At 41.4% G+C, this 22,467-nt stretch overlaps 1 protein-coding gene across 2 annotated transcripts in view; it reads left to right on the plus strand.

The window, feature by feature from the left end:
* Window positions 1–32: 32 nt before the first annotated feature.
* armc8 (armadillo repeat containing 8) overlaps window positions 33–22,467 on the plus strand; it is a 28,138-nt gene continuing 5,703 nt past the window's right edge. Inside the window, exons 1-17 of one of the 2 annotated variants that reach the window (XM_061842652.1) lie at window positions 33–502; window positions 1,443–1,519; window positions 6,780–6,851; window positions 8,874–9,016; window positions 9,100–9,197; window positions 9,285–9,377; window positions 9,456–9,536; window positions 12,275–12,350; window positions 13,635–13,725; window positions 14,451–14,511; window positions 14,599–14,799; window positions 14,872–14,967; window positions 15,357–15,439; window positions 18,186–18,267; window positions 20,184–20,270; window positions 20,868–20,960; window positions 21,051–21,200. In XM_061842652.1, coding sequence (XP_061698636.1) covers window positions 458–502; window positions 1,443–1,519; window positions 6,780–6,851; window positions 8,874–9,016; window positions 9,100–9,197; window positions 9,285–9,377; window positions 9,456–9,536; window positions 12,275–12,350; window positions 13,635–13,725; window positions 14,451–14,511; window positions 14,599–14,799; window positions 14,872–14,967; window positions 15,357–15,439; window positions 18,186–18,267; window positions 20,184–20,270; window positions 20,868–20,960; window positions 21,051–21,200 — 1,629 coding nt within the window. In that variant the 5' untranslated portion in view covers window positions 33–457. The remainder of the gene's footprint in view (window positions 503–1,442; window positions 1,520–6,779; window positions 6,852–8,873; window positions 9,017–9,099; window positions 9,198–9,284; window positions 9,378–9,455; window positions 9,537–12,274; window positions 12,351–13,634; window positions 13,726–14,450; window positions 14,512–14,598; window positions 14,800–14,871; window positions 14,968–15,356; window positions 15,440–18,185; window positions 18,268–20,183; window positions 20,271–20,867; window positions 20,961–21,050; window positions 21,201–22,467) is intronic. The other variant, XM_061842653.1, reaches the window with a different exon arrangement.

Below are 22,467 nucleotides of genomic sequence, written 5' to 3' on the forward strand. Positions count from 1 at the left end.
AAAACAGGCACCTACGCTTTTGATCAGAAGTAGTAGATTCAACAATTATTAATAGAACCAATTTTGGATGAAAATTTTTTTATAAGTGGATAGGTTATTTGGATTCAAATATAATGATATTATTTGTTTGTATTCCCTATTCGCTCTTTCGTTTGGATTTCAGTGTGACGAAAGTACTTCAAAGTGACCAATTACGTCATGCAACGTTTACTTGACTGACAAATCCACTGGTTGCCTGTCAGGCGCTTAAGTTAGCGGTGTTACTTTGAGCTCACTATTACATTTGTGCCCGCAGTGGGATACACGTCACATTATTTGTGGATTAAAAAAAACAAACAAACCACGACTTGATTGATTTAACGGCATTTCTTTTTAAGAGGCCATCTAAAGCTGCTCTGGGGGGCGGAGTGTCTGCAAAGTGTTGCTCCGATTGGGGCGCTGGATCGGGGGACGAGAGATGGCGTGCTTGTTGGAGGCCCCTCTCCGCGTCAGTGTTCTGTCTGTGAGTGTCACTCTCGTCAATTCAGTTAGTAGTTTTCATTTCCACTGTGCCACCTTCATATTGTAATTGATGAATATGAAGTAGTTGACATACATATGTAGTTGCCAAACTAAAACAACTGTATGCCCCTTGTTAGCATAAAGGCTAAGTCAATGCCTCTGCAACATGTAGCGATGTTAGCGGTGCGGTCCGCCCACTGTAGCGTTTACCAGAAAGTGAGCACTCGTTTCAATCATGTTTTTCGCACGCGCAGGCGGGAACGTTTTAAACGCCTTGTGTATAACGGTGATCGACCATGTCCGCTCGTCTGTCGGCTATTAGTGTAGCAAAACGAGCGAATGACGAGCTGTCACTGTCACCCGGAATGAGTTAGCAGCTAACAGCAATGAGATGTCACAACTGTTTATTTATAAAATATAATTAACAGCCTATTACGCATTAGACGATTAAGTCATGTATCCCTCCAAGTACTCACACTTGGTCCCGCTTAATGCTGAAGCAAACTGCGATTTCTTTCTTTATGAACCATAATGTGATTTTTGGAGGATACCTGATACTTTCTACGTGAGCTAAGCATTTACAAGTTTAGTTTTAGGTTAGGTGCCGTCATCCGGATTGCCAAAATCTCTTGTGATGGATTATTTTAAAAGCATTGGAGTTGGTGTCAGTGATTGCCAGGTCTTTAATCATTGAGCTAACGCCGCACTTGGCACCGTGACGAGGTCACACGTTGTGTGGATCGTTCTGGCTGTCACTGACAAAAAGAAAAGAGAGGTGTCACATACAGCTGGTGGAGCTGGTGTAGGGAAGTTAAAGCCTGTGGCTTACAAGTATGCAAAATTATTGAAAGCCTTGCTATAACTGAAAGTTACAATTAATTCAATTACACAGCTACTTGACTATTCATTTGTGTGTTTTTTACAATTCTGTTGTACTGCAGGAAGTCACTGCCACAAGTCGCCATTATGTGGACCGCCTCTTCGACCCCGACCCACAGAAAGTGCTGCAGGGAGTCATGTAAGTGGCCATATGTCACGAGCTGTGCCGCTTTAATGCAAGATAGAGGTTGGATGACTTCACTTTTTTAAATTGAGACATATGTCGTGGAAATTGAGACATGCCAATTTTTTGCAGATGCGATTGATATTCTTTTTCACTACATGTATAGGACTTAAAGGTCAAGTGTCATCCCTATAAACATTCCAAAATAGATATTGTAATGATAAGTACATATACAAGGCGGGGAAGGCCGAGCCAGCTGGGGTGGCCCGGGGTGGGTGATTTTCACGACAACAAATTCCTCAAAGTTATTTTCATAGCGGGAGTTACAAAAAGCTGTATACATCGAAATCGTGTTTTGTGATGAAAAAAACGCATGGTTCCATGTTGGCTGCCTTTTTCTTTTAATTAAAAACATACTAAAAATCATGCATTTCATGTCAGTGGACTTTTAAGTTACCAAAAAATCCCACAAGTCGAGGCTTGCCTTGCAGTTATCGACACTATATTCACAGACAATGGAGAGCTCATAGACCCAATTTATGCATAACATACACTTTGGAACAACAGGATTGACTCATCTGAGCGAAGTACTCTCCTGTTCACAGTAGCATGTTTTCCCAGCCAGAGACAAAATCCTCTCACTTTAGCGTGCTTCCCATTCTGACAGCTAATCTTTGCCCACTTTGCGAACAGCCAAACCTGTTTTCTTCCTCGCACCGCCGCAGCATCTGGTTCTGCAACAGGAGCACTTTTTTTTGACAAATAATCATTTACCTTGTTTCATACAGTAGAAGATATTATTTGGTGGATTGGTGTCCTTTTTGAGAGTGTGGTCCCCCCAAAATTTTCAAAATCCTAGTTAAGCCTCGATTTTATTTTTTTTTTCCCCTTTCCTGGATGTCCCTTACTTACCGAAATAGAGTACCAGAAATAGAAGACTCCTTCTTCTTTTCCTTTCGGCTTGTCCTTTTAGGGGTCGACATAGCGCGTCATCTTGTTCCATGTTAGCCTATCTCCTGCATCTTCCTCTCTAACACCAAGTGCCCTCATGTCTTCCCTCACAACATCCATCAACCTTCTCTTTGGTCTTCCTCTCTCTCTTTTGCCTGGCAGCTCCATCCTCAGCACCCTTCTACCAGTATACTCACTCTCTCACCTCTGGACATGTCCAAACCATCGAAGTTTGCTCTCTCGATCCAGGTCTCCAAATCATCCAACTTTGGCTGTCCCTCTAATGAGCTCATTTCAAATCCTATCCAACCTGCTCACTCCTAGAGAGAACCTCAACATCTTAATTTCTGCCACCTCCAGCTCTGATTCATGTCCCTTCAGTGCCAACGTCTCAAATCCGTACATCATGGCTTGCTTCGCCACTGTTTTATAAACTTTGCCCTTCATCCTAGCAGAGGCTTGCTGTCACATAACATACCAGACACCTTCTGCCAGCTGTTCCGACCTGCTTGGACCCATTTCTTCACTTCCTTACCACACTCACCCTTGCTCTGGATTGTTGACTCGAAGTATTTGAAATTGTCCACCTTCGCTATCTCTTCTCCCTGTGCACCTCTCTTTTTCACATACATATTGTTTTACTTCGGCTAATCCTCATTCCTCTCCTTTCCAGTGCATGCCTCCATCTTTTTAACTGTTCCTCCTTCTGCTCATTGCTTTCACTGCAGATCACATTGTCATCTGCGAACATCATGGACCAAGGGGATTCCAGTGTAACCTCATCTATCAACTTATCCATTACCACACAAATCAGGAAGGGGCTCAGAGCTGATCCCTGGTGCAGTCCCACCGCCACCTTAAATTCTTGTCATTCCTAAAGGACACCTCACCACTGTTCTGCTGCCCTCATACATGTCCTGTAGTATTCCAATGTATTTCTCCCCCACATCAGACTTACGCATGCAACACCTCTTTTGGTATTCTGTCATGGGGTTTCTCTAGATCCACAAAGACCCAGTGTAGCTCTTTCTGACCTTCTCTGTACATTTCCACATGCATCCTCAAGGCAATGCATCGGAAGCACTCTTTCTAGACATGAAACCATACTGTTGATCGCAGATACTTACTTTTGTCCTGAGTCTAGCCTCCACTACTCAATCCCAAAGCTTCATTGTGTGGCTCATCAACTTTATTCCCCCGCACTTTTCCTCTATTCTTCAGGCATCTTCTCACCTGCTAGTATTCTGTTGACAAAGTTGGTCAAAAACTCCATAGCCACCTCTCCAAATTGCTTCCATTCCTTCGGAGGTATGTCATCAGGACCAACTACCTTTCCATTTTTCTTCCTCTTTAGTGCCTTTCTAACTTCCCCCTTACTAATCATTGCCACTTGCTCATCCTTCACACTTGCCTCTTCTACTCTTCCTTCTCTCTCATTGTCTTAATTCATCAACTTCTCAAAGTATTCTTTCCATCTATGTAGCACTACTACTGACACCAATCAGCATATTTCCATCTCAGTCATTCATCACCTGTACCTGCTGCACATCCTTCCTATCTCTATCCCTCTGTTCTGCCAACTTGTAGAGATCTTTTTCTCCTTCTAGTGTGTCCAACTTGGTGTACATGTTGTCATACGACTCTTGTTTTGCCTTCACCGCCTCTACCTTTGCCCTCCGTTGCATCTCAGCATATTCCTTTGGTCTCTCCTCAGTCCTCTGTGTCCCACTTCTTCTTCGCTAACCTCTTTCCTTGTATGACTTCCTGTATTTTGGGGTTCCACCACCAAGTCTGCGTTTCCCCTTTCCTACCAGAAGACACACCTAGTACTCTCCTGTCTGTCTCTCTGATCGTCTTGGGTGTAGTAGTCCAGTCTTCTGGGAGCTGAGCCTGTCTCACCTCTTTCTGAAAGGCTGCATAGCATTCTTCCTTTCTCAGCTTCCACCACATGGTTCTCTGATCTACTTTTGTCTTCTTAATCTTCCTCTCCACCACCAGAGTCATCCTACACACCACCATCCCATGCTGTCATGCTACCTACCCTTTCCCCTACACTACACTACCGTCAATAAACTCATTCAGGTTACATCGTCTGCACAAAATGTAATCCTCCTGCATTGTTCTACCTCTGCTTTTGGATGTCATCCGATGTTCCTCCCTCTTCTGGAAAGTGATCACTACTGCCATTTCTATCCTTTTTGCAAAGTCTACAATCACCTGTGCCTCAAAGTTCCTTTACTTGATGCCGTACTGACCTATCACTTCTTCATCTTCGTTTCCCTTCATCGTTTCCTTCACCAACATGTCCATTAGCAGTCACTCACATCTATGTATCAATGTACGGGTGTGGTCAGTCATGCTCGCAGATAAAGTTGCGGGTATGATTAGGGATGGAATCTCAAGACCTTAAAATAACTTCCCGGATTAATATTACATAACTGTAAATTAAAAATAAAATGAACAAATACATAACTAAACTACTAAAACGATAACTATAAACTATAACTAAAACAGAAAACTAAAATTTCAAACTCACAAATGATCATTTCAAATTTCAACTGATATTCGTAGAACATATAACATAAAATGGTATTTAAAATTTTTCATCAATAAAAAATTCTTGATCTGACAAGCTTTATCTGAAGAAAAGCTAAATGCACTGGGCTGTAAAGGAAAAAACATGAACCGTCTATACCCACAATGTTTTGAAGATGCTGAAAGTTTAGTTCAACATAATCAGCGTTAGCGGCAACAAGCTAGCGACACATTGTGACAAACATTCCTGTCAATAATCGTGATGTATTGTTGAGGGGGCACGCATCCGGCTTGCTAGAACGTGCCTTTATGTACATGCGCTCGAAGTATTGGCCACACGGGAATCAAGCGACGAGGTGGATGATAGTCTAACGTCTTTTTTTGTGGGGGAGAGGGGCACGCCGTCACACTGCCTCGCGATTGACGCAATGAGCACCCCTGGTGTAACTGAATTTCCTTTGACATTATTGTTGATCACTTTCGACGTAAATGCGCTCGCAGTACGTGAAGCAGCTCTGAACATGCGCTTTCGACCTAACTTCCGTACATGCTCCGTACGGTTAACTTGCGTTTCCTGTTTCCGGGTGAATACCGGTTGTTTTGTAGCTGGCTTATTTGGTTAACAATGTTTATGAAATAAACACGTAAATTAATGTCAAGACTACAAAAAACAAGCGACTTCCTTCAACATCTATTTTTTTCTACTTGTAACAAATTTTACCCGAGTGATTTTTCATGCTCGGCTTTGCAGATTTGATCTGTGTAGGGAGGTGCGTGAGCGCGGTCGCGCTCGTCAAATGTGAGTCAGCCTCATCACTCGATCTGATACTCTTTTCACCTCCAAAACGTTCTTAGCCAGTTCTTCCTTGAAAATAACCCCTACTTCATTTCTCTTCTCATCTACTCCATGATAAAATAATTTAAACCCTGCTCCTAAACCTCTAGCCTTACTACCTTTCCACTTGCTCTTTTGGATGCACAATATATCAACCTTTCTCCTAATCATTGTGTCAACCAACTCCTGGGCTTTTCCTGTCATAGTCCCAACATTGAAAGTCCCTACACTCAGTTGTAGACTTTGTGCATTCCTCCTCTTCTTTGTCTTTGACCCAGCGTACCTGTACTTCCGCTGACGTCTGGGCCACTACCAATCCGGTATGGTATTATTCAGTAGAATTTTTGGCAAAGTTTTAAGACTGATGCCCTTCCCTATGCAACCCCCTGCATTTATCCTGGCTTGGGCCTAGAGCCAGCCTAGAGATTACACTTCTTTTTTTCTCCCCATAGGGCTGCATTATTCAGAAGTAGAACACATAAGTACATTAAGGTGACAGACTAATTTCATCCAGGGGTGTTGCTGGATGCGGTTCTGCATCCTCAAACCAAGTTGTCAAGTTGAGTGTTGTTCAATCCCTCATTCAAACACAAAATGTATTTTTCCCCTCTTTTGGAAATATCTGTCTTTACATGAACTTCCATTTCAGAACATCATCTCAGTGTGAAATCACGTTCCCTTTTTATTTTTAACCTCTGAAGACAACTGGACTAGCTCTGGTTTCAGACTCCTGTCATCTGTACTTTTCCACCAGCCTGGCATTTGATCGCGTTTGACCCGCTTGCACAAATCAGGAAGCATGTCAGTGATCATACTCACGGAATTGGATTGCGTAAATCTGTTTGTATATTTATCTTGTCTTTTCCTGACAGATCTGACCAAAGGCAAATGTACATTATCGCTGTTGTACCGGTAATCCACTTATCTCTTTTTGCATTGCTTTTGTCTCCACAGAGACATGAAGAATGCTGTAATTGGGAACAATAAGCAGAAAGCCAATTTGATCGTCCTTGGAGCTGTGCCGAGGTACGCGACCCCGTTTCATCCTTTGCCTTACCCCTTTTTCACTTTTGCTTTCTTCATGTTCCTATGTTCTGGAGACTGTATTATTGAAAGGCAAATCACAACATTTGGTACGTGAACAGTAAATAGAAGCCAAGTACAAACTGAAATTCCAATAAATTACATTGATTTGAAAATTGGCCTCAACTTGCAATCATTTGAATACAGTACAAAGACGAGATGTTTCATGTTGAAACTGATGTTGTTTTCTGTTATATTCAGTCTTTTTTTTTTTTTTTTTTTTTTTTTATTCTGCAGCACATTAAAAATATGGGGCAGGGGCAACAAGATACTGAGCAAGTTGCGGAATACTCTTACCTTTGAGAACATTCCACAGTGTAGAAAGGGTCAAGGATCACCACGTTATGAGGGAAGAGACCAACAGTTTAAGAACTTTAGCCAATGTACAAGGAATTTAAGAATTTAATAATCTGAAATCCATAATATTGGCAGAAGATTCAGAGGCTGTGGAAAAATCTCTGCTTGTATGCGGCAATGTGAACAACCAGCATAGAAAGCTCGTGACCATTGAAACCCCAGACAGCACTGCATAAAAAAATTGGCATCATTTTGTAAAAGATATTGACTTGTAGATTCAGGAATACTTCAGAAAACCATTATCAGTTTGTCGCTATATTTAAAAATGTAAGTTAAAACTCTAGCATGCAAAGCAAAAGCCATATATCAACAATACCCAGAAACAATTATTATTTTTTTATTGGTACGTCAAACAGGTTACCAGTGGGTGCAGTAGATTCTCAGAAAACCAACAAGACACAGCATTCATGGGATACACACCCTATAGGTTGTTCAATTGGGCAATTTGTTGAAAGGGGTGTGATTTAAAAAAAAAAAAAATAGCATGTCATTCAATCAGTGAGGACACCAATTTTGTGAAAAACAGATGTGAATCAGGTGGCCCCTACTTAAGGATGAAGTCAGCACCTTTTGAACATGCATTTCTCCTTGAAAACCTGACGGAAAGGGGTCATTCAACACATTGTTGAAAAGAAAAGTGTACTTTGGTTAAAAGTTTGATTGGGGAGAGGAAACCTTGTAAAGTGGTGTGAAAAATTATAGGCTGTTCAGCTAAAGCTCTCTTGTGCCTTTAAAATTGAGAGCAAAACCAGAAACACATGGCAGAAAATGGACGTCAGCCATCCAAATTGATCATAGAATAACTTGAATGGCAAAGTCTCAACAAATGATCAGGTCCAGGATGATCACAAACCGTCTGGAATTACATGTAACTCTGTGACCATGAGAAGACATTTGTGTGAAGCTAATCTATTTACAAGAATCTCCTGCAAAGTACCTCTGTTAAATAAAACGCATGTGCAGAAGAGGCTACAGTTATCCAAAGAACACATCGACTGGCCAAAAGAGAAATAGAGAATTTTGTGCATCTTCCCCCACCATCTGAGCCATCTCACCACTAGGTTGTGATCAGTTGACCATTCAGCTCCTCTCTTGTCCAAGACATGCAGCCACCTCTCTGATGACCTTCCAGAAGTTACTTTCTAATTCACTGTTATTTTGTTTTATGTCACAGTCACTAAGTCAATGCATTGGCGGACCTCGGTGTCAACCACAAGGATTTGTGATTGTAAATATTGGACAGGTTTGAAATTTAGGATTGTGTTTAATCAGAGGGACAGAAACCTCTTAACACACACCACACCAAAAGATAATCTCAGGAAAGTCTTTGCGACATCCAACAATTGGGTTTTGGATCACTTTTGATTGGAAGAGGAAAAATGCAAATTTGGCGGCGTTATGAGTGTCAGCAACGTGACACCACTCTGAACTCCAAAGGATGTTCACTAGAAAAGGTTGCATGATTTTTCATTTTTACTCAAAGATGTGGTAGTTTAGTCAGTACAAGCAATTTAAAAAGTCAAACAGAAGCATTTACATTGAAAGTGTATTTGTGTGTGTGTGTGTGGTGTGTGTGTGTGTCTCTCTCTCTCTCTCTCTCTCTCACAGGTTACTATACCTTCTGCAGCAGAGCTCCTCCACCCTGGAGCTGAGGACCGAGTGTGCGGTGGTGCTGGGCAGCCTGGCCATGGGCACAGAGAACAATATCAAGTCCCTAGTGGACTGCCACATCATCCCCGCTCTTCTTCAAGGTTGGTGCACAAGTGCACACTGATGTTGAGGAGCATCATGTCATTATCATCAGTGGGGAACCTTTTTTTTTTGTTGCTTGCAGGGCTCTTGTGTCCTGACTTGATTTTCATTGAGGCTTGCCTTCGTTGTCTCAGAACAGTCTTCATTAGTCCCGTCACTCCGGTGCAGCTTCTCTACACTGTAGGCTCATTTCCTACTTTTTTTGTGCTTAAAACGCCCCTCCCCCAAAAAAACAAAAAAACGTGTGATTTTGTTTACTATCCACAGGATCGCACTGTGATCCCCCATTTAATGTCTTTGCTGAGCCGCTCACACAGGACACAGGAGTACACCACGCAGATCTTCTCCCACTGTTGTAAGGTATTCATTGGTATTGGCCGACACGCAGTCTGACTCATGGCGACAATTTTATAGACATTTTTGATTTATGTGCTTCAGACTCCAGAGCACCAGACAGTGCTGTTTAACCATGGCGCAATTCAGAACATCGCCCCTTTGCTAATATCGCCTTCTTATAAGGTAAGTGGCCATCTTCTGAGATTGATGTCTGATTTTGCTATTTGTAGTGGGAGAAGTTTCTTACCAAATTAAGCACAGTGGAGTTTTAATATTCATCCGTATAAACTCGTCATTCATGATACAGGAGAATTATCACCATTTACTGAAATAATATATTCAGGCAATCTATAAATAAAATGGTTAATTTTTGTATTTTGACATTAATATTACCAGTATCATATAAGCTTTTAAGCATAAATTGGTATGAAAGACAACATAGAGATTTTTAAAATTAGTAAATATTAGTTTCAAAGTGCATTTATAGGGCTGTACACTAACTTTTGCACCAGGAGCACTTGTACAACCACCTGAAAAACCACCAGACCATGTTTTTGTCACACCATTTTTTGACAAAGTACAGCCTGACCATGGCATACCATGGTTTCAAATGTGATAAAGACACTGACTCAAGATATGGTATTCTCAAATATTTTAGTGGTAACAAGAAGTTTTTCTGCACAAGCAGTGGCAGGGAAAAAAAGGTATCCAACTCTTATAGCCAAGGTACCAAACTCTCTTCTCCTTTTTTTTTCTTTTTTAGAAATAATATGATTGACAGATTTAAAAATTATTGCATAAGACAGTGGACTACCACCATATAAAAATTGTGTTTATTCACATTATTTTGCAAATTTACTAGCAGAACAAACTAGTTTACCTCGCTCAGAGTGTGCAGGAGGAGCAGATGTGATGGAAAAAAGGCGACTTACAACTGTAAAACATGGAGTCGTGCAAGTTTGACAAGATGGAATTTTTAATCGGACATGGTGGGGAGGGGAGTGTTGCAAATGCGACCAATTTGTAGTTTAAGTACTTGCATTTTGTTTTTGAAATGCATTAAGCTCCATCCATCCCTGTACACACTGAACTGGTCTCCAGCTAATTGCAATAATTGCTTCAAACAATGAAATTATCTCTTTTTATGTCATTAGGTCATTTTTGGTTAAAGGTTTACTGACACGTAAAGCATGATTTTTTTAGTATGTTTTTAATAAAAAAAAAAGGCAGCCGGAATGGACCAGTCTGTTTTTTCACCACACGTAATGATGTTGTTGTATATGGATTTTTGCATCTCCCGCCATGAAAATCCGCTTGAGGCATTTGTGTTTGAGAAGAACCAGGAAGTGACGTTTTTTTGCAGTAGCAGGGTCGAGAAATTACTTGGGGTTTTTTTCATCGTGTTAGCCCATGGTATTGCTGGATTTTGCTCGAACACTTGGTAGGATGGATTCACTCTTCACAATTTTCCAAAACACCCGGTACGTCATGAAAAAGGGATTGCACAGCTGCAAAGGATGAGAGTTTTGTGGGTTCTAAATGACAGGTAGGTGTGTATGGAGCTATTAAAAAAAACAATAGTTCAGGGGGACTAATTTGTTTCACAGTTCATAGCATATGTTACATGTGAATTTAGAATAAATCCCTTGGTCAAACCAGCAACATATAACAAACCACTTGTATTGCGTTTAAGACAATATAATCACACACACAATACAGTACAACACAAAACAATAAAGTAGAAGTACAAAGACAATGTAGTAGCATGTAACATGAGCTAACTAGACGTATAGTCACCAAACTCGAAGAACTTCTCCGGAAGCACCAATAATAAAAAGCTCCGTCGGTGTCCGATGACATAATCCAGAATGTAACAAAAAATCCGCGTCATATCGCCGGTCGCTGCAGTTGTCCACCGTTTCACCCGACGCAGAGTGGTTCGGGCCTGTAGACTGGCTGACTGCCCCATGCTGTCACACCGCTGGCGGGTAGGAAAAAGCCCACCGGCCACCTGGCATGGGTCCTCCTGAGTACGCTACATACACAAGTCATTTTGAATATTTGATTGAGTTCCTCGTCCTTTTCGTCTATCTGTCAGGGAGTCTGTTTTCAGTTGGAAGTAATCCGCATATAATCTAATATGGCTCAAAACGATAAGGTAATATGGGTCCGGTCACTTCACTTGCTTCTGAGATGTTTTCTTCAATAAAGAGCTTCAGTCACAGAAGGGGCGTCAGAAAGATCCGGAAATCTCTCTTGTTCATCTGCCATAGCAGGTGGCACAAGGTCTTCTTTCTGGCGACTGTCCCAGCGTGACATCTGCAAATGACGTTGCAGGGAATATGGCTGCCACTGGGATGTCAAGTGAGACTTCCACAACTTTGCACATGAATAACACGCTCTCCGCTCATCTTTTTCCGTATAGACATTGAAGTGAATAATATATGTAGTTTTCATAACAATATCTCTTTTAAAATGTATATAAGGATGTCAGTAGACCTTTAAGCACTCCATTGTTCAAAAATTCTGCTCACATGTAGTGGTGAAAAATATAAAATGCTCACAATTTAGAGTCACCTATCAGTATGGTTTACTGCTTCATGTTATTCTACAATTGAAGTTCATTTTTAGGGACTCCTGGAAATAGTCAAAATTACTTCCTGTGAAATGGGCACTTCAGGTCAGTATGGCACACTTCCTGTGTCTTTGTGGGAATTTATTGAAATGTTTTTTTTTCTTGAGGCTACAGATAAGCCTAACAAATAAGATTTTTCAGGGAACTTAGCTTTAGAGGCTACAATATATCATTTCAATATTTAAAAATGACTGATGTGAACAGCATCATTAAAACACATTTTGAATATTATGCTGCCCAAAAGCAGACAAATGTAAAACTGTTAACCTCCGTTTTCTCCTCCTAGGTGCGTATGCAGGCTTTAAGATGTTTCTCAGTGCTGGCCTATGAGAACACTCAGGTGTCCATGACGCTGGTGAATGGTGAGTCTTTTCAGCATTAGTACTCATTAGGCGTGCTACACACATACAGACTTTCAAGTAAATTTGACCGTTTAGACTATTTGTGTTCAAACTCAGCAAAGGCTCAATTCTTTAAATTCTCTGTAAGATTATTTTGGCGATGGATTTTTTTTTTCCCCCTGTTTTTATATGCTCGGAAAAGAGTGCGGGGACCAACAATCAGAAATGTTAAACCTATATTTACAATACACCACACTTCTCCGTCTTTGGTCAACACAGAGTTTAAATAGGTAACAGATATTCTGACTGTAATTGTGACTGTGAAATAGAAGCAACCAGAGTTTACACTGTTGCTGGGCACAAATAGAAAACCAATTGGTTATGTTAATTAGAACAGACCACCTAGCTACCAGAAAACCATACAGTTAGCCACAGGATAGCTTCTTCTATTTCTTCTTCTACCACTACTCTTTCTTCTTTCTATTTTCCGGCAGCCTGGATGCCCTGTGGCACCATGCTGCCTCTCACAGGTTAGTCTTTGCACTACGACAGACATTAATGTGCGTGGTGTGCTGAGTTGGTCATCTTGAGTACAGTGAATCCCCACATATTCGTGGTTCAGTATTTGTCAATCCACCTACTTCCAGAATTCCATTTATAACCTTCCTCCATTATTTGCAAAAAAAAAATTTTCTATACCATTTACCCTCACTAGGGTCGCAGGCTTGGTCTGTTGACTCTGGGTGAGAGGTGGGATACATCCTGAACTGGTTGCCAGACAATTGCAGGTCAGACAGAGCTAATTCAACATTTCAAAAACAGTCACTGTTAAATATTTATTTGGCATCTTGGGGCCGTGGAACTATGTTTAAATGAAGTATGTCGCTTCATTTAGACAAAAGTACTGCTTTGCCCAGCCTCTTGTGGTATCTTGATGGGAAGGAAGTACTTCCATCCATTTTCCAAGCTTCTTATCCTAACAAGAGTTGTTTCATTAAGAAAGGCTTTGGTGCCTTGTAGCACACACTGGCAATTGTAAAACTTTTTAGGGGTGGGGCTTCAGTTGCTTGCAGATTTTAACAATTCACGGCAGAGCTCTATCCCATTCCCCCACGACTATCAGGGGAACACTGCATGAACCACTATTATAGATGTACTAAGCACACACATGGTGATTGTTTTTTGCATCATGTGTGGAGTTTTCTCACATTTTAAAAAATGGTTAAGATGTTGAAGATCAAAACGTGTGTACCTTTCCCGAGGCAGCAGTAGTAATCTTCATAAGGTTTTTTTGTGTGCTTGCAGTGCTGGTGGACGGCGAGCTGCTTTCTCAGGTATTTGTCCGAATGATGCAAAGGGATCAGCCCATTGAAATGCAGCTAACTGCAGCCAAATGGTGAGCAGAGGGAGTTCAAATACAGTGTTACCTCTACTTAAGAACGTCTCTAGTAACCAAATGTTATGAAACTCCTCCTCGGAAAAATATTGTCCCTAGTTCCGACGGAAAATTCAGAAAATACTGCTCTCCCATTGGGTATAGCCGTACCATCTTCCTGGCATCCCATCCCATCCCAATGCCTAGGAGGGACGTCAGTCTTTACCCATTATGCTTTTCGTTTCCCTTGGACACTCGAGGGTCACCGAATGACACGCTAGCCCTTTCACATGCTGCAACAAACTTGCACACACAACTTTTTTGCAAGTTTATTCATCTTTCTTCACCATGGGCCCTAAGAAACTTTAGTGGAATTAAGTTGTTTGCATGCATATATTCGTACTTATATTTTCTCTCAGTTGTCAAACGTTTGCCTCCTCCACTGGTCTCCACCATGCATTTCGCTTCTCACCCTTCTCTTCGCATAGTTGCTCAACGCCGAAGGTAAATGAACAGAATTTTTGTTATTCTTTGCAATATGTAGTTTGAATGCTTTTTTGGGGGTGGGCGCTTGGAACAGATTGAGCTATTGGGCTAAAGGCTAAAGCTATGTAAAAAGGCCTTCGGCTTATGAAAAATTCACATGAAGAAATGACTTCTGGAACAAATTAATTTCCTAAGTGGAGGTAACACTGTATACTAATGTTTCTGCTGGCATCTCTTTTGACGCGCGCTTTCTGCTACAGTCTCACGTACATGTGTCGAGCAGGTGCCATCAGGACGGATGACAGCTGCATTGTCCTAAAGGTGGCGTGCTGTTTTTTTTTTGTTTGTTTTTTTTCCCCGACATGTTTTGAGGTATGTGTGTGACTTCTGCCTTCCTTGTGGGTGCAGACACTGCCATGCCTGGTGCGTATGTGCAGCAAGGACCACCTTTTGGAGGAACGGGTGGAGGGTGCTGAGACACTGGCCTTCCTCATGGAGCCTGATGTGGAGTTGCAGCGGATTGCCAGCACCACCGACCACTTGGTGGCCATGTTGGCTGATTACTTCAAGTATCCCAGCTCTGTGTCAGCCATTGCCGATATCAAGAGGGTGGGTCAACATCCTTGTCAGTTTTGTCTGTATTTTAAATGGTCTTTTTATTGACTTTTTTTTTCTGTGCAGTTGGACCATGACTTGAAGCACGCACACGAATTGAGGCAAGCGGCTTTTAAACTGTACGCCTCGCTAGGCTCCAATGACGAGGATATTCGCAAGAAGGTGTGTCACCTGTTCTTTTTCTGTTGCCATCCTATGGCATCTTTGCATCAAGAAACTATTTTATGAGTTGAACTTGTTAATAACATTAGTGCTTTGCCATCATTTTGTTGTATCTTTGTGCCAATGAACTATGTTGAATTAAGGTTGGTTTTATTAAGACAAACCAAGTTCTTTTCCTCAATCTTGTGTAATCTATAGATAATTATTAACCTTTGTGTGGGCTGTCAATTGCTGACGTATTTTGACTCTTTGCAGCAGGGTTCTGTCTCTATTCCCCACCAATAGCAGCGAAATGCTTCATACATATGTGTTGACATTCTTAAAACTCGTGTGTGTGTGTGTTGTGTGTGTGTGTGTGTGTGTGTGTGTGCGTGCTTGTGTGGGTCAAGATCACAGAGACGGAAAACATGATGGACAGGATAGTCAGCGGCCTGTCAGAGTCCAGCATTAAAGTTCGCTTGGCAGCTGTCAGGTGAGATCATTTTGAACTGTTGTACACATACAGTTGTGTGAAGTGTTTGGCAATGTTTCCAATCATCAAACAAAATAAAATTTTAATCAATGACAACACCAGCAAACACAAAATGTTTTTTTTTATCATCAAGGGCGGGGGAAACAATCCAAAGCTACATGGCCCCATGTGGAAAAAGTGATTGCCCCACTTGTTAGAACTATGGTTATCAAAATCAAGCTATCATACTAAGAGCTAGAAAACTTCAGTAACAAATGAAAAGGAAAGTATTTGAGATCTACTAGTGGGGAAAATCTTAAGTCTTTTTCAAAGCTTCGGGACTCCACCAAACCACAGTTAGAACAATTATACAGAAATGGCTAAAACAAAGAACACTGGTGACCCTTCCCAGGAGTGGCCAGTTGACCAAAGTTACCCCAAAAGCGCAGCAACGACTCATTCAAGAGGTCACAAAAGACCCTACAGCAACAGCCAAAGCATTGCAGGCCTCACTTGCCTCAGTTAAGGTCAGTGTTCATGATTTCACCATTAGAGATTGGGCAAAAATGGGCTGGATGGCAGAGTTGCAAGATGAAAACCACTGCTGAGCAAAAAGAACATTAAAGCGTGTCTCAATTTATCCAGAAGACATCTGGATGATAAATACTCTGTGATTTGACGATAGAGAAGTTGAAATTTTGAAGATCTATGTCCCACTACATCTAGCGTAAAAGTAGCACTGATATTTCAGAAAAAGAACATCATACCAATAGTAAAATATGGTTCCGGTAGTGTGATGGTCTGGGGCTGTTTTGCTGCTTCAGTACCTGGAAGACTTGCTGTGGAATTGCCAAATGTTCACGGAATGGCCATGTTTTGTTATGGAAATCACTGAACGATGACTCGTTACAGCTGTATCACCCACACATTTGCCTCACAGTTTTGACGACCCGAGTTCAAATCTGTCCTCCCTATGTGACATTTGCATCTTCATCCTGCACCTACGTTGAATTTTTCCCATTACTCCAATTTCCTGTTGCTTCCCAAAAACATTTAAGTGTGAAATACAACAATTCTGGAAGGGGCAAACACTTTTTATACCACATAATACAGTAGAACCACTACAGTTGAACACAATCCAATCTGTGTACCTGGTTGATTTTGAAGTTGTTCTGTGAAATCATCCTCATTTGGGTAGCAGGTGAACAGGAGCATATGCCAGCTGTCTTTGGGTTAGAGGCTTGGGTACAACCTGGACTGGTGGAGCATTTGCTGTGATGCAGACTTTGTATTAGTCTGTTGTGGTAAAGAAGGAGCTAAGTGAAAGGTAAAGCTGTCAATCCACGGCCCCGGTCTCAACTATTGTCACAAGCTGCGGGTCGTGACCAAAAGAATAAGATCCCGGATATAACCGGACGAAATGAGTTTCGTCAGCAGGGCTCTCCCTTAGCGATAGGGTGAGAAGCTTGGTCATCCGGGAGGGGCTTGGAGTAGAGGTGCTGTTCCTCTGCATTGAAAGGAGCCAGATGAGTTGGTTAGGGCATCTGATCCTGATCACTCCTGGACGCCTCCCTGGTAAGGTGTTCTGGGCACGTTCAAGACATGATCTCTCCAGCTCTGAGGAGACTCCAGGGACGATCTGTTCTCCTCCAAGCTGGAGAGACCATGTCTCTATGCTGGTGTGGGAACACCTCGGGATCCCCCCATAGGAGCTGCATGAAGTAGCTGGGGAGAGGGAAGTTTGGCCGTCAATGAGTCAGTATTATACGTAATGGGATTGGATTTTCCTTTTACAATTCAATAGTAGGTGGCATGGTGGAACGACTGGTTAGTGAGTCTGACGCACAGTTCTGAGGACAGACATTCAAATCCCAGCCCCACTTGTGTGAAGTTTGCATATTCTCCCCGTGCCTGCATGGGTTTTTGTCCGGACAGTCTGGTTTCCTCCCACATCCCAAAAACATGCATTCATTGGTGACTTTAAGTTGCCCTGAGGTGTGATTGTGAGTGCAAATGATTTTGTCTTTTTGCCCTGTGATTGGCTGGCAACTGGTTCAGGGTGTACCTCGCTTCTTGCCCGAAGATACCTAGGTTGGGTTACAGCACTCCCATGACCCTTGTGAGGATAAGCGGATCTGAAAATGGTTGGACTCACTAGTAAAATTTAGATTTGCTCTTCATATCAGTTCATCCTACCATTCAGGCCTGGCACACAGGAAAGTTGTTGGCTGTATCCAGTGTTGTAGTGGTCATATTATAAAATAATTTATTTATTGTTCAGTGAATAATGCTAAAGATGACAAAGTTCTTCCCCCCCCAAAATGCAAACTACAGCCTATTGCAGTATTTGTTTAAAAGTAACAATGAAACATTTACAGATTTTTTTTTTTTCCCCCGCTATGTTATTCACCCCTACTCGTAATTGACTAGGTAGTTTTAATTGGCCCCACATAATTAAATCTTCTTGGGTTCCGTGTAATGATAACTGTTTAAGTCTGGCTCAAGGTTCAGCCAGATTTTTATCCTCTTGAGCAACATTTGCTAGAGGTTTTATGACCCATTGCCAACCCGGGGTGATGGTTTGCACTTGATTGAATTCTAAAATTGTAAATTATATCACTTATAGGTGCACTTGACATCGGCAGTTCCACTGCACTGTGTCCACTGATAGAATGTGCTTTATGTTGGAGGTGATGTAATGACAAAATGACTGAATTTTGTATCAAATACTTACTCTACCTTTTACTGTCGCATGTCCTTGTTCCAGATGTCTTCATAGTCTTTCACGGTCGGTGCAGCAGCTGAGGACCAGCTTCCATGACCATGCCGTTTGGAAACCTCTCATGAAGGTTAGTGGTAAAGCAAAGCAAGTTTTTTGTATTGCGCATTTCATCCACTAGGTAACACAATGTGCTTTACATAATTAAAACCATTTAAATATGAATGAATAAAATGTTTCAAACAGGGGGGAAAATGACATAAAATGACCAAAAAAGAAAAAAATGCATTTGAAACCATGCACAGTACAATAATATTGAAAAGTGAAAATGCTGTAAAAGCATGAAAAAGTTTTAAATCTAGATTTAAACATACCGGAATTTCTGGACTATAAGCCGCACCTAATTATAAGCCTCTCCCAGTACATTTTTAAAGGAAAAACCATTTTGTACATACATAAGCTGCACCTGTCTATAAGCCGCATGTGCCCATATTGAAACATGAGATGTTTACAAAGAAAGACTGTACACAGAGTTTTCTAAGTTTTAAATATATACCTTAGCTTTTCCAAACATTACCTGTGTCACAGCATTAACACAGCAGCAATACGGTAGTAACACAGCATTAACAGGGCTGGTTAAAAAAAACATACCAGTAAAAGTCACCGAGACTCAGCAGCAACACGGTTCAGGCAACCTGCTTTTATTACCTATGAAAGCTTTTTTCATCTTTCTACATTGCTCCAGGTCTTCCCGCTGCTGTTTCCAGCGTCTCACCATCGATTCATTTATGCCAAGTTTGCATGCAGCAGCTCTGTTTCCTTATTTATTGACCAGCTCGATTGCTTTTAACTTAAAAGCTGCGTGATATGCATTTCATCTTGCATTTTCTGTGATGAGGGTCTGTTCATGCAAATTTTATTCATGCATGAATCGCAAAGTTAGCGTCTTCCTCAACACACATATTCCACCTGTTTCACTCTTACCTTTTCTGCTCGAGCGCCCCTGGTGGCCATTAGAAAAAATGCATACATTTTGCCACATCATTGCGTAACCCGCAGGGTTGAAACCATGTGAAAAAGTCGCAGTTTATAGTCCGGAAATTACGGCATTCACACTTGGGGTAGACCTCATCTCTGTTGGCAATTTACTCCATTTATGTGCTGCATTATATCTAAATGGTGTGTCACCATGTTTGCTCTGGGCTCTGCGCTCCACTATTTGACTTGTATGTCAATCTTAGAGCCATACTAAGTTTGAATTCCGTAAGCATTTCTTTCATCTATTCAGGTCCTAAACCATTTAATGGTTTATAGACTACTAGCAGAACTTTATAATCTATTCTAAACATGACTGGAAGTCAGTGAAAAGACTGTAGAATTCTAGTTATTTGCTCTGACCTCTTTGTTCTAGTCGGAACCTGGGCTGTAGCCTTCTGAATGAGTTGCAGCTGTTTAATACTGTTTTTGGGGACTCCAGTCAGAAGACTATTACAATAGTCAAGTTTACTTGAGATAAAAGCATGGATGAGCTTTTCCTGGTCTGCTTGACACATGGAAGCCTTAATCCTGGATATATTCTGATAGTAAAAGGCAGCTTTTGTGATTGATTTTAATATGACTTACAATTCAAGTCGGAATTGATCCGAACACAAAGGTTTTGGACTTGGTCTTTGATTTTTAAAGATAGTGAGTCCCGGTATTTACTAACAGTAATCCTCTTGCTGTTATTGCCAAAGACTATTATGTCACTTTTGTTGTGGTTTAGTTGAAGAAAAATTTGGCTCATCTAGTTATCTGCTTTAGACAGTGGCTCGTACCTCAATTGAACTGTAGTCATCTGAAGACCCTGCTATGATTGTGCAGATGGAAGTTCTGAAAATCTTGACCCAAGGGTGGCATATACAGACTGAACATAAGGGGTCAAGGAACTGACCTTTTGTAGCAAAGGTTTCTAATGAATAAGGAAATGGAAAATATTGTACCTCAATTGCAGTGAAGGAACTGCAGGGAATTCATCTGATACTTGTTGTGTTTGTTTTGATATAGCTGTTGCAAAATGCCCCTGATGAAGTCTTGGTCATGGCGTCTTCCACACTATGCAATCTCCTGCTGGAGTTCTCACCCAGTAAAGAGGTAGACGCCTACATACAGACTTTTTACACCTCTTACTTTTCAAAACTAATTTCTGAGTCAGAATATTAATTGCAAAGTATGTCAAAAATACAATGGTTTTGTCTCCAGGAATTGGAGCTGCTCTAGTACGACGACAAACAGCCATTAGACACAAATTTTTTTGAGACATAAAAACAGTTTGGAGGGTCACTGAGCAATAAAAGATCCTGAAATATCACCACATTGTTTCAGATTTTCAGCTATTGATACTTAAAGCAAAAAACAAACAATATTAGAAATATTAGTAGTATCAGAACTACTCCTATCTGTCGGGTTAAAAAAATTAATAAAAACCCAGTTGATTCATATAAATCAGTGTAACTAATATTATTGTTCTCCTGATAGGCTGATTCAAAGACTGGAGTAAGTGTATGTGGCCTTTGGGCCAAATATTTGGCAGCCAATTTATTTGTGGACTTTGCTGTCACATACTGGACTGCTTTGAAACTAGCGTTCTGTGATTAGTTTCTTGTTCTTCCTGCTTACAGCCATGGCAAATGAGTGCTTCGCTGAGAGAAATTCAAATTTAACATGTGTGTTGTGTGTGCCTGTGCACAGCCCATCCTCGAATCAGGAGTCATAGAACTACTATGTAGTCTAACCCAGAGTGAGAGTCCTGCACTTCGGGTCAACGGAATCTGGGCACTAATGGTGAGAAAGGTCTCCTCTTGACATACCAAACTCAAATCACTTGAGATATTTTTAACTGTCTGATGTATGTTTTTGTACTCTTGTACACAGAACATGGCCTTCCAGGCAGACCAGAAGGTGAAGGTGGAGATTGTTCAATGTTTGGGTACAGAGCAACTCTTTCGCTTGCTGTCAGACCCCGACGGCAACGTGCTGATGAAGACACTCGGTTTGCTGCGGAATCTACTGTCAATACGCCCTGTGAGAACTCACAAATGCATGCATACATGCATGCAGACAGACACACACTTTTGACAGCACTAATGATTTTTTGGCCCATGACCATCTAACTATGGCACATTTAATATTATATTCTTCATAATAATTTGACCCCGAAAAAAGATTATACAGCACTCGAATGTGAGACAGACTATTAAGAACGCTTTCCAATGTTCCCTACACCTAAATAAGTCCAAATGTTGGGCTTTGAATTTCTAGACTTATTCTTAACTGATTTGAGTATAAATTTCCTTAAGCCAGTGCAATCTGTAGGCCAGTCCCAAGCCCAGATAAATGCAGAGGGTTGCATCAGGAAGGGCATCCAGTGTAAAACTGTACCAAACAAATATGAGCGTTCATCTAAAGAATACCATACCAAATCGGTCGTGGCCCAGGTTAACAACGCCTGCCCCCGTCACCGTTTCCCTGCAGGTCATTGATGAAAATTCAGCTACTGCGGGTCGAAGACAAATAGGAGGAGGAAAGCTGATTCGTCAGCAGAAGAAGAAGAGGAATGCACAGAGCCTACAACTGAGTGTAGAGACTTTGAATGTTGAGACTATGACAGGAAATGCTCAGGAGTTGGTTGACATGATGCTTAGGAGAAAGGTTGATATATTATGCATCCAAGAGACCAGGTGGAAAGGTAGTAAGACTAGAATGTTAGGAGCAGGGTTTAAATTATTTTGCCATGGAGTAGATGGGAGGAGAAATGGAGTAGAGGATATTTTAAATGAAAAGCTGGCAAAGAATGTATTGGAGGTGAAAAGAGTATCAGATCGAGTGATGAGGCTGAAATTTGAAATTGAGGGTGTTATGTACAATGTGATTAGCGGCTATGCCTTACAGGTAGGATGTGATTTAGAGTTGAAAGAGAAATTCTGGAAGGAACTCGATGAAGTAGTTCTGAGCATCCCAGACAGAGATAGGGTTGTGATTGGTGTAGATTCTAATGGACATGTTGGTGAAGGAAACAGGGGCGATGAAGATAGGTCAGTACGGGATCAAGTAAAGGAACTTTGAGGGATTTTGCAAAAAGGATAGAAATGGCAGTAGTGAACACTTTCCAGAAGAGGGAGGAACATTGGTTGACCTACAAAAGCTGAGGTAGAAGCACACGGGTGGATTATGTTTTGTGCAGACAATATAATCTGAAGGAGGTTACTGACTGAGGTAGTGGTAGCGGAGATTGTAGCTCGACAGCATAGGTGGTGTGTAGGGTGACTCTGGTGGTGGGTAGGAAGATTAA

Source organism: Syngnathoides biaculeatus, chromosome 14, assembly GCF_019802595.1.
Source record: "Syngnathoides biaculeatus isolate LvHL_M chromosome 14, ASM1980259v1, whole genome shotgun sequence".
NCBI lineage: Eukaryota > Metazoa > Chordata > Actinopteri > Syngnathiformes > Syngnathidae > Syngnathoides > Syngnathoides biaculeatus.